General features: G+C 40.6%; 1 protein-coding gene across 7 annotated transcripts in view; it reads left to right on the top strand.

Annotated features, from left to right (window-relative positions):
• Positions 1-12,500, top strand: part of LOC111343329 (germinal-center associated nuclear protein) — a 42,608-nt gene that overhangs the window by 16,606 nt on the left and 13,502 nt on the right. For 6 of the 7 annotated variants that reach the window (XM_088747160.1, XM_088747159.1, XM_088747161.1 and 3 more), the window contains exons 19-29: positions 1,213-1,362; positions 2,594-2,902; positions 4,157-4,204; positions 4,881-4,964; positions 7,768-7,886; positions 7,978-8,091; positions 8,802-9,005; positions 10,698-10,841; positions 10,936-11,004; positions 11,596-11,854; positions 12,246-12,323. In XM_088747160.1, the coding sequence (XP_088603286.1) occupies positions 1,213-1,362; positions 2,594-2,902; positions 4,157-4,204; positions 4,881-4,964; positions 7,768-7,886; positions 7,978-8,091; positions 8,802-9,005; positions 10,698-10,841; positions 10,936-11,004; positions 11,596-11,854; positions 12,246-12,323 (1,578 nt within the window). The remainder of the gene's footprint in view (positions 1-1,212; positions 1,363-2,593; positions 2,903-4,156; positions 4,205-4,880; positions 4,965-7,767; positions 7,887-7,977; positions 8,092-8,801; positions 9,006-10,697; positions 10,842-10,935; positions 11,005-11,595; positions 11,855-12,245; positions 12,324-12,500) is intronic. The other variant, XM_088747158.1, reaches the window with a different exon arrangement.

Below are 12,500 nucleotides of genomic sequence, written 5' to 3'. Positions count from 1 at the left end.
GATCAGATGTAAAAAATGCTGTTTTCGTGAAGGAGTGTATGTTAAAAGTCATTCGGTTTTATCACCTGAGTCGATACAGATAATCTAAATTGGCCACCGCAAAGCTTTCTAAAGCGGACGTTTCAAGCGTTGGTTAAAGAAGTAGTTTTCTGCTTTTGGGTATAAAGAAACTCGACTAAATCATTTATTGTAAGAAATAGACAACTTTTTTGAGAGACATGTTTCGGCAAGCTTATGCCATCTTCAGTCAATGAGTAATAGAACGTGAGTAATTATATAACAGACAAGTAGATGAATGAAATATGTACAGTATGATGTAGTACAAAAGTGGGTACAAATTATAACGTGACACCAAACATCAAAGGTGTGAACTAAAACGCTAGAAAAGTGTTATAATGCTGTAATTGTTTGTTAAGTTCAGGTTTGATCTTATTTATATAAAAAGCCTCTTTGAGTTTTAAATCAATTGAGTTGTTAGCAAAATCCAGAATACTAAAGCAAGAAAGGGAGTATTTGTTCTTACAAGAATGAGATGTGTTGAAATGCTTAAAAATGTGCTAATTTTTATCGCTTTCCGTGTGCTCCTTTATCGTATTAGAGAAGTGGCGACTAGTTTCGCCAATATAACGGGATATATCCAATCAGAGTTAACTCTGATCCAATATAACCATGGTAGTCTATCAGTTTTCTTGTACGAGATGTAATTCCCGTTATATTGGCGAAACTAGTCGCCACTTCTCTTCTAGGATAAAGAAGCACACGAAAAGCGATAAAAGCTCGCATATTTTTAAGCATTTCAACACATCTCCTTCTTGTAAGAACAAATACTCCCTTTCTTCAGTGCTTTAGTATTCTGGATTAAATAAGATCAAACCTGAACTTAACAAACAATTATAGCATTATAACACTTTTCTAGCGTTTTAGTTCACACCTTTGATGTTTGGTGTCACGTTGTAATTAGTACCCGCTTTTGTATTATGTCATACTATAAATATTTTACTCATCTACTTGTCTTTTATATAATTACTCACGTTCTGTTACTCATTGATTGAAGATGGCATAAGCTTGCCGAAACATGTCTCTCAAAAAAGTTGTCTATTTCTTACAATATTTATCATACTTGCTACTACTACCACCTTATGGAAATAAATCATTTATCCCTAAACGTCAAACAAAATAATGGCCATTAAAAAGACCTTTTTCTCTTTCCAGGCTGATGAGTTTTGCACCTTCCACGGTCTGACAGTGACAGAGGGTTTCGTGAACTTTGCTCGATCTTCATTCATTGAACCGGAGTCCAGGCTCCCAGCAAAGAGAGCCTGGAAACTAATCGAATCCAAACGAAGCTGCTCCATCGGTGAGGTAGGTATATGTTGGGACTGGGACTAAGGGTGTCTTCAGTCATCATTGTTTGTACTGACTGCGATCCCGGACATGGGGTTTTATGGTCCATAATTTTTGCGCTCGTACGATTGGCCTAAACTTGTCGCGTGACCGTGGTGAGCTGTTTGTTAAAAAAAAAAATTGTTCCACAAACAATTTTGCCCGTGCATTGCTTTCGGATAGCTGCGAGCTTTTCGGAACACATAATGTCGGGAGACAAATATCCCTGCATATTTTCTCGCTTATTGGAGGTTACTGTTTATATGTTATAACTTAGATGTTGATTTTCATTTTTTCCATGCTGGTTTCTCTGAGTTCTCAGTTGTTCTTCCGCCATCCCAATTGAAAAGAGAACTATCAATAAGTTTTTTCTCAAATTAAGCTTTTGCATTGGGAAGTTAGTGGTTGTCTCTGATAGTGCTTGTCTCTTTTCGCAGCCTCCGCTCATTTCATTCAAACGCGACTAAAACATATGCAATTTTTTGGTCAGAAGTTCTTTTCAGACTAATGACCGACCAGGCACTTTTAAATGCGCTCGTGCACGATGCAAAACGTGTCCTTTCATTCACAACACTGATAAAATATCGGGACCTAAACGATCCATTAAGATCACCGATCACTTCACGTGCACCTCCGCCAATGTAATCTATTGCATAACTTACACTTGTTGCAAAAAGATATACATCGGCGAAACAGGCAGAAGACAAGGTGACCGATTCCGAGAACACCTTCGAGACGTGGAAAGGAATGACAAGGACACATCGAAACCACTCGCTAGACATTTTAATTTACCTAATCGTTCTAAGCAACATATGGCAATCTGCGGTCTTTCCTTACACTTAGGTAGCACGGAAAGCCGTAAAAATCTTGAACAAAAGCTCATCTTTCAAACCGGCAGTCTAAATCCCACAGGGATCAACGAACGCTTTTCATTCCACTAATTTATTCTTTTTTTTCTCGTTGCCATGTTCCCACCAATAACGTAGCTCCATTCTCTGCCTTTAAAAGCACACACAACCCACAATTCCTCTATTCGCTCCGACGAAGGGCTAACGCTCGAAACGTCAGCTTTTGTAATCGTTACGGTGGCCAATTTACCACTTCAACTTTGTTGATATATCCAAGTTGTTTCGTTACTCCCACCGACGTAGCCCCAAACAGTTTCTTTCGAAACTATCAGCCTTTACTCTTCATTCTATTGTTGCTTTAGGTGGTTTACAACGGGCCACTTCCAAACGCCCCGCAGCATCAACCATACCTCAGCTTCAGTGAAGACGGCCGCTACATCGCTGACCTGACGCAGCTGCTTTGTGGCCACCTCCATGACAGTGCTCTCCCATCACAGGCAGATGTTCAGAACCAACCTAAGCCCACATGTAATGCCACGGAATCTTCACAACTTGTTCGCTTCCTGGTATCAGACAGCACCTCTGGCAGACAAGTGGCGATGGGGTCTTCCGGCGCACTGTCGGTGCAGCTGGGTGTTGACACTGGTCAGGCGCCGTCCGCGCAAATACAGGTATACTGTGGCTTAGATCAATGTGCGATGTAGTGTGGGAAGCAATCAGGTACACATCAGTTTCGTCACACGAAACAATTGGCGTTTTTGTCCAATGGTATGCAAGAAGAGTCCGTTTGACTGTTTGACTGCTGCTTCCGCCTGCTTAGCTCAGCTTGTAGAGCGCCAAACTGCCGTGCGACAGGCCGACGGTTTTAGCCTTACTGCTCTATCCAGACTGGACCAACACTCAGTGTCTGAAAAGAACTGGGGCGAATTCGCTGTCTTTGCTATGATATCTGAATATATGTATATATGCACGATCCTTCGCACTAAAGCACTATTTGAGCAATAGTGAAAATCAGACCTGAAAAAAACTTCAGGCCTGTACGGGATTCGAACCACTGACCTCTGCGATACTAGTGCAGCGCTCTACCATTTGAGCTAACAAGCCAACTGGGAGCAGGCCATCAAATTAATTCGACATAAACCCGTAGATGATAAATCAAACAACAACAAACATATGAAACATATGTATGAACTGCGGTTATGAAACGTATATATGCACGATCCTTCGCAGTAAAGCACTATTTGAGCAATAGTGAAAATGTTTCATATGTTACATATGTTTCATATGTTTGTTGGCTTGTTAGCTCAATTGGTAGAGCGCTGCACTAGTATCGCAGAGGTCAGTGGTTCAAATCCCGTACAGGCCTGAAATTTTTTTCAGGTCTGATTTTCACTATTGCTCAAATAGTGCTTTACTGCGAAGGATCGTGCATATATACGTTTCATAACCGCAGTTCATACATATGTTTCATATGTTTGTTGTTGTTTGATTTATCATCTACGGGTTTATGTCGAATTAATTTGATGGCCTGCTCCCAGTTGGCTTGTTAGCTCAATTGGTAGAGCGCTGCACTAGTATCGCAGAGGTCAGTGGTTCGAATCCCGTACAGGCCTGAAATTTTTTTCAGGTCTGATTTTCACTATTGCTCAAATAGTGCTTTACTGCGAAGGATCGTGCATATATACGTTTCATAACCGCAGTTCATACATATGTTTGATATCTGAATATGTTTAGACATTATAATTTTCTCGGATATTTTTTGTTTCATCGAAAAATGCGCGCATGGCGTCTCGCGCGCATGGCGTCCCGCGCGCATGGCGTCTCGCGCGCATGGCGTCCCGCGCGCATGGCGTCCCGCGCGCATGGCGTCCCGCGCGCATGGCGTCCCGCGCGCACTTACTTATCGTTTATTCTTTCGTTTGTAGCCCACACAGATTGAACCCGCTAAAGGTGCAGTGTCTTACTCTGGAGAGGTGAGTTGATGGAGAATGCGAACAGATTTTATCTGCTGATAATGGCGACACGATCGTTGAAAAATAAACCTTTTTGACAATGCTGAACTTCAGCATAATGCAAGGCACTTTTAAAAAAGTTGTGAACATAACTTATGAGCTGTAAGTTACATGTAGAGTTCCAATTGATTTCGAATTGTAGTGAGAGATTCAGATCAAAGAGAGGTGTTCTTGATTTAGTCGAGTATGTGACGTAGACAAATTTTGTCCTCGTTCGTGACGAAAGAAAAATTTCCGATTGATTGTTGACCAGACAGGCGGCGGTGAGAGGTCCCACAAGCGATGGTAGACCGCCTGTCACCGGCCTTTAACCCTCTCACTCCTAAGAATGACCAAAACAGAATTTCTCTTTACAATGTTAGTACAATATCAAGCAAACAAGGAATAAGAATAAAGAAAAATGTCGATCAGGGGATTATAAGTTGATTCGATACTAAATTCTCCGCACTGACATCATAAGAATTTTATGGCAGACAGTTGGTAGAATTGCTAGTGAGATCTTTGGAATGAAACACTGTTGTAGCGGTCGTGACGATTATAGTCATGCACGGAATCCAGCTTTAAAAGAGCGTTAGTTGTCTAGACCTCACCTGTTGGTAGATTGAGTGCATCTTCAAAAGTTGATCGTTTATTGCAGGAAATATTGAATTTCACCAAGAGACTGTTTGTGGAAGTGATGAATGAAATGTGTACAGAAATTACAAAGGAAGCCATGGACAAGGTGATCTTTTTGTCTTCTCTTTGAAAACCTTGTAGAAGAGGATGGCTGATCGAGCTAAGTTTTAGTTCCGTATATTCTTACATAACTAGTCATCTTTACTAAGCTTGGCTTTACTCATGTGGCTGAATTTAGCCTATAAACTACTACTGGTGGTAGCTGTCTACTATTACGCCCGTGTTATCCAAATATCCGCAGCACTTCGACCATCAGGTTTAGGGTGGCTGGTACCAGTTTTCATTTTTTTGATGGTTTGTAACTTTGAAAGAACACAACAAAAAGACTGGCCAAGGCCAGTTGAACACTTTTACTGGGTTGAATTATATAATCATTGGCTATCCAAAAATAGGTGTCATTTCGTCACCAGCAGTTTCCATGGCAACGCTTTTCAAAGGATTATTCAGACGCATTTTTTAGCTTATGGCTCAAACAGTTTGAAAACTAACTCAGTGACCCCGTGATTTTTCTTAGTGATTGCTTTCGGAACTTGAAACTGAAAATGCACAAAGATTTTAAAAAAATTATACGGAGCGGAATTTCAGAAAATCTAGAAAAAGGCAATTTTCCCTCATCGCGATGTCCTTCCTTAGAATTTTCTAGTTTTTTTTTCTGACGATTCCTCAGTTTCAACGTTATCATATTGGAACAATAAATAGAAGGGGTCACCAGACTTGTTTTCATGCAATAGCTTTCGTGAGTTCAGCAATTCCCACGCGCGTTCTCGCGCATTTAAAAATCTGGATTCTATAAGATCGACATTTGCTCATGATCTGTTATAGCTACCGCTGACTATCGCGTGTGTTCGCGCGAGCACCAACGATCTGATGTTTACAAACGTTTGCTGCTTAGAAAATACCATTCAATAGCCGTCAAAGACAGCCTCCCGGGCTCATCTTAAAGGACCTACTCACAACTTCTGGCTATATTATATTATTTTCCATGAAGCTTGACAGTCTTCTTCCACTTCAGGCAGATTATCCTTCACTTGAGTTATCCTTTTTTCGCCGTCGCAAGATTTCATATCGGTTGGATATTTCGTTTAGATATGAAGCAACCTTTATGTCTCCGAGAATCGTCTTCTTTATCTTCGTTTCGGTCTCCTGCATACGCAGTGGCCGTTCAACACATCAAATACACACTGTTAGGTAACCTTGCAAAAGTAGAAATAAGCCTCGCGCCGCCATCTTTGTTTTGAATTTTCGTCTTAATCTCGTGCTTCTTTCGCACGTTTTTCTCGCGCGTGACGCAAGAGTGACTTGTTCCCCACGCGAGGAAACTAGTGCTAGCCACCTTACGAACTTTATCTTAAGGTGGCTGGTACGGGTATCCTCGCGCGGGAAACAGGTCACCCTTGCGTGACGCGCGAGAGAAACGTGCGAAAGAAGCGCGAGATCAAAAGATGAAAATTCAAAGCAAAGATGGCAGCGCGTGGATTTTTTTGTACTTTCGTGAGAAGTTTACCTAAGAGCGTGTATTTGATGTGTTGAGCGGCCACTGTGAATGCAGGAGATAGAAACTAAGATAACGAAGACGAGTTTTGGAGAAGCAAAGGTTTCTTCACTTTATATCTAAAAGAAATATTCAACCGATTTGAAGTCTTGCGACGGCGAAAAAAGAATAACTCAAGTGAAGGATAATCTACCTGAAGTGAAATAAGACTTTGAAACTTCAAGGAAAATAATATGATGTAGCTAGAAGTCGTGAGTAGGATTTTTAAGATGAGCCCGGGAGGCTGTCTTTGCCAGCTGTTTAATGATTTTCTTAGCAGTAAACGCGAATTTACGTCTGTAAACATCAGATTGTAGGCGCTCGCGCGAGCACACGTAATTGTTAGCGGTAGTTATAACAGATCATGAGCAAATGTCGATCTTATAGAATCCAGATTTTAAATGCGCGAGAACGCGCGTGGAAATTGCTAAACTCACGAAAGCAATTGCATGAAAACAAGTCCGGTGACCCCTTCTTTTTATTATTCCAATTGGATAATAACGTCGAAAGGAATCATCAGAAAAAAAAAAACTAGAAAATTCTACGGAAGGAAATTTGCGATGTGTAAAAATTGCCTTTTTTGTAGATTTTCTGAAATTCCGCTCCGTATAATTTTTTAAAAATCTTTGTGCATTTTCCTTTTCAAGTGCCAAAAGCAATCTGAAAAAAAAAAAACACTGAAAAAAAAAACACGGGGTCACCGGGTTACTTTTCGAATTATTTCAGCCACAAGCTAAAAAATGCGACTGAATAAGCCTATGAAAGCGTTGCCATGGAAACTGCTAGTGACAAAATGACACCTATTTTTGAATAACCAATGATTATATAATTCAACCCTGTAAAAGTGTTCAACTGGCCTTGGTCAGTCGTTTTGTTGTATTCTTTCAAAGTTACAAACCATCAAAAAGATGAGAACTGGTACCAGCCACCTTAAACAAATACGCTACGTGCACTGCACGTGACTAGTTTTGCCATACATGTTTGTTAATTGCCAAATCAATTATTCCTTAAATATATACATTGTGTCAATGCTTTATTCTTTGCTGGCTAAACCTGTAATTCAGTGATTTATTCTGCAAGAGGTCTCAGTAAACCAAATATCTATCTATCTATAACTTTTCAGGGGATCGGAGGCCGCTGCCCTCGCGCGTGACACACGCTTCGTGCGTGACAAACGCCTCGCGCCTGCCTCCGTTCGTCTGAAAAATAAGAATACTTAAAGCTTTCTGTTACAAAGAACCATTAACCAATCTTTTCTTAATTTGAAGGTGCAGTGTATCTGTTTTTTAGTATAGTATATAACTTTCTTTTCTCTCAGGTACATTATGACCTTCGATTGTCCACGGAGATTACAAACACGATTCACGAAGATACGATATCAGAGTTCATAAAAGAAACAGCAGATTCGGTGTTAACTGAAGAACTCGATCGTAAAAGGTATTTGCTAACTTGCCTGAATAAAAGTAGCACTTGAATTATCTTTTAGAAAAGGTTACAGTCGATCTGAAGTATGTTTTGCTCTCCACAGAATCGTTGAGGAAAACGCGGTCATCCGAGAGCGGGTATTACGTACCATCAACGATGACTTCACAGAGGAGTTTATCTCCCTTGAATGTACAAGGATTGTGGAGGAAGTTATACGGTATGATAAAGCTCATATTTAGGGATTGATGTCAGTATATGACTAACTGCGCACCAACACTTCCCTAATTAACCAAACATTAGCCCAACATTAATCCAACATTAACCCAACATTAACCCAACATTAATCCAACATTAACCCAACATTAACCCTAAGTTGTCATCAGTTGCCTGTTATCGGTTGACATTACCGAAGGAAAAAGAATAAAAAAACAGAAAAATTAAATAAAACAACAAATACAACCAAAATAACAACGAAATAACTAAAACAAACCAAAAAGCAAGCAAGATCCGAATTTGAAAGGTTAATTTATAAGGAAGTGACAACGAGTATTACTTCTTTCCCTGGTAGGGATGCCAGTGCCCCCTCCAATCGTTCTTTTGTCAGGTGTCCCTGTGCCTTTCTCCCGGAGAGAGTCATGGGGAGAGTTTAGGGTCTTGATTTAGATCGCCACGTAATGCGTCTGTTATGACACGGCCAGTGCTGGACCCAGTCCTCCGGACGCAGAATCAAGCGCGCTAACCAGCAGGTTTTTGTTGTCTTTGGTCAAAGTATGCTTTTGCAGAAATTTTTATGGAAGTAAGAAGTTGGTTACAGCTGGTGGTAAAGTTGCGATTCATTCCTCCGACGTGTATTCATTCCTCTGAGGTGTAGGACAGTTTTTTTTTTTTTACTCGAAATTCTCGAATTTATCTCTTTCTTTGTTACAGAGAAGTGCGTTTGGAGCTTCTGGAATTGGCCAGAGAAAGAGTATCAAAAGAGATTTGTCAGTCATTGATCGAGGAAAAAATCTCTAATGAATTAGAAGAAATTGCAGAGGAAGTCTTCCAGGAGGCAAAGGCAGAGAGAGACGCTAAGTTGCAGTTATTGGCCGGCTATGTCAAAAGAAGCAGAACTGCAAAATATTTCAAAAGGTGTGCTCTCACTTGCTCCATTCAGATCTGTAGAGAATTAATTGCATTAAACGTAGATCCAACACGTCATCCCCTGCCTCCCCTACTAGGTTTGGTTCTTCCCTAATGTCTTGCCATCGTCTTTTTGTTTCTATAACTGGGGGATGGGGCAAAGGCGAACATTTTTGTTTTTTCCGATGATTCTCAAAACTACAGGTGTTGCTAAAGTGAATCAGCAATGACACGTGCTTGGTTAATGAATTTCTCGATTTTCCCCTTAGCATGCTTGCCACGCTGGTTGTCTGTAGGCGGGTTTGATTAGTTTGGTTTTGGTTTTGGTTTTACGACAGCGAATTGAAATGCCCTCCAAACAGCCCTGCTTACTAAAGAGTTCTCTTCAGCTCAGGTGGCAGAGTATTCCATCTTTTTCATTCGCAATCTGTAAAAGCTACTTCTCCCTTTGAGTCAGCCCATATGTTTTTGTTGGCTTTTCATGGGAATTTGAAGTTATATCAAGGAAATATCATCCCCATTGTGTTAGTCTTCTTTTAAGGAGTGAAATCCTAGTTACCTTCCGCCTATCATCAGGGACCTTAGGGAGCTTTAGCAACGACGACGGTGACGGCAACGAGAACGGCGGAAAACAATAGGTTTAATGAGCAAAAATAATCGCCCTGCACGTGCGTTTAACATTTTGTTACATTTCTTTGCCGTTCTCGGCAAAACAACAACGTGAAATAACCAAACTTTAGGTTTTCTCGAGAACGTGAGCGCATGATGGTTAATTTTTCTTTCTTTCTCCTTACTTTAACGCCGTTCGTAGTGATATAGTCCCTGAATAGTTCGCCAGCATTTTCTAAGTGAAACACATCGGAATAACCTCGAAAGAGTTACAAAAACGAAAAGTTAGTTTTCGACACGACGTTTTCGTTGCCGTCGCCGTCGCCGTTGCTAAAGCTCCCTCTTAAGAAACTACGACGGCGACGCCAAGGAAGACTTCGATTAAAAAATGAATTTCTACTCTTAGTTAGAATTTCAAAAATGGCTGCAGGAGCTTACTGTCTCATACAGCGCCATAGCTCAACTTCAGCATGACGTATAAAGTAGCCGTTACGTTCCAAATGGAAATTAAAATAATTTGCCGTCGCAGTTTCGGTTCGCAGACGACGTAAATTTATGTTGTTTTGCATAGGACGGCTAAGAAATGTACAAAGTTTTAAAAAACGCACGTGCTGAGCTATTGTTCTTCCAATTAGATCTCTTGTTTTTCCACGTGCTCGTTGCCGTCGCCGTCGTGGTTTCTTAAGGTCCCTAATATTTGAAAGTTGTAAGGAGAATACAGCAGAAGTTCACTCCCGAGGGTCAAAGGCTAAGACAAATGAGGAATTTGGAGGAATGCCTTTCAACCAAAGCAATTAGCTAAGGACTGTCGCTTTAGAGAACTCTCCGTCACTGATTAGAGACACGCGGTTGCATACGGGTCAGAATCTCTCTTACCAAGTGACTAGTTGTACTGTCAATCACATCCTGAAACAAAAGTAAGGTTTATCGCTGGACCGTTGGATCGTTGGATCGTTGGATCGTTGGACCGTTGGATCGTTGGACCGTTTTCAAAACTCAACTTGTCTCTTAAGAAATGAAGGATTTGACGCCATTTAATGATCTGGGTAAATTTTGTGAAAGACGTCACTTATAAGTTGTTTCTTCTTCAAGGTGGTTCAAAGCATTCCGCGCCAGTGTGCATCTAAAGGAACTTTTAGGCTCGTTTCCTCCTGGACCTCCCATGCTCAACATCGACAATCAACTTCAGCACCTTGTGGGACACAGGAAACGGGACATCGCCATGGCCGTCCTACGGTAAATGTCAATCTCTCTTTGTTCTTTGAGACCTATCTTGCCTGATACTTGTCGAGCTTCCATCTAACATTAGTTGCAATTGAATTTACCTCAGAAGTGATGCTCATGAAAGGGAAATCCACGATGCAATCAAAAAAAGACAAACAGATGTGGAGTACAGCAGGTATTTACAATGGTGTATCTATTGACAAACGCGTGGAAGAAACGCATAGATACAAATGGCGACCACTTCGCTTCGGTAAAAAAAATTTAAAGGAACAAACGAGATTAAAGGAGGTGTAGTTATTCTGATGAGCTTGCAAGTAATAGGTATTCCTATTCTCAGGATCAGCAAAACTTTCCACCTCAGAATATATTTCACTGCCAGCGAAAGTTTTTGAACGTATAATATTTACAGTGGAACAAAGAACAACAAATACTGGAGTACCATAAAGTTGTGGGAAGTGTTGAGTACGAATCAACGCAGTTCCGCGTGCCTCACGTAGCTTTTGTCTCGCCTCAAATACAAAGAAAACGAAGCGGGTGTCCCTCGTATTTTCTCTTAGAGGCGATCAGCACGTTATTTTGGTTGTTGAAATTTGAACACACACAGTCCCTTTGGTAGAAGCTGGAAAAAAAGACATCAACATAGCCGCATACTTTCTCTATTCATCACCTTTAATCCTTAGCTTCAGTCGGCCGAGAAGTCCTTGGTATCAAATTTGAAAAGCTTATTTCTTTTTTAAATTAGTTTCTTATATTCCTTTTATCAAAGAAAAGAAGCATGCCGTCCGCTGGACGTACCATTGCTGCTTGCAGACTCGATGAGATGCCAGCCAGACGCTCAAAGATTAGTTCCCAGCTCTCCGGTTTATTGGAAATTAATTCTATCGTTACCAGAAGTCCGCGATGGGCTGGAATTCGCCGCCGGTGATGACGATAACGGACTTGGCGTCTGTTATATAATCAAGGAAAAGTTTAAAAGAGGATTGTATCCGGTCAGTGACAACATTCCTCAGGGACTTAAGAGAAAAGTAAGTTCTTAATTTTTCTGCTCCTTGATTTAGTTTTTTACTGTAAATGAATAATGGAGATGTGATTAACCAGTGAATACTGAACTGAAGCTAAAACACGTGACTCTTGTAAGGCGCGAGAAAATGCGTGGGACCAGCCCCTGTCGCGCCTGGTTTGTTTAATAAATCTTTGTGATGTAGCATTTTAAGTCATCATATATGTAGAGAGGAGATACAAAAGGAAAGTTGTAATTTACTTTGGTTTTTTGTATGTAGTGGAAATAACTTTATCTGCATCAGATTTTGATAGTTCTTGCAGTTACAGCCACGACGGGTTAGGCCTCGTAGAGCAGGTTAACTTTGTCCTTTTTTTCTGTTTATTTTATCTAACGTTATTTTCCCCTCCGTTTAGATTGATTTGTTAGCACTCTATGGTGCGGAAGTCCGTGGAATTCCTTTACAGAAAAGATTACTGAAAATTTGCACTAAGGTCAGTGAAAAAGAAAACTAAATTTTAGAGCCATCTTCAATTCTGACTTTATTCTTTGTTAATTAATTCTAGTAATTTGAATTTAATTTTTAGGCTAGTTACTACCGTCTTTACTTTGGCTCTTTTTTTACTCTTTCTTGCAAGCAATTTGCCTGTGTGCGTGTGCGTGCGTGTGTG

The sequence above is a fragment of the Stylophora pistillata genome, chromosome 2, assembly GCF_964205215.1.
Source record: "Stylophora pistillata chromosome 2, jaStyPist1.2, whole genome shotgun sequence".
NCBI classification, from domain to species: domain Eukaryota; kingdom Metazoa; phylum Cnidaria; class Anthozoa; order Scleractinia; family Pocilloporidae; genus Stylophora; species Stylophora pistillata.
The sequence above is the reverse complement of the archived record's forward strand: the minus strand, read 5'-3'. Positions and strand labels throughout refer to the sequence as shown.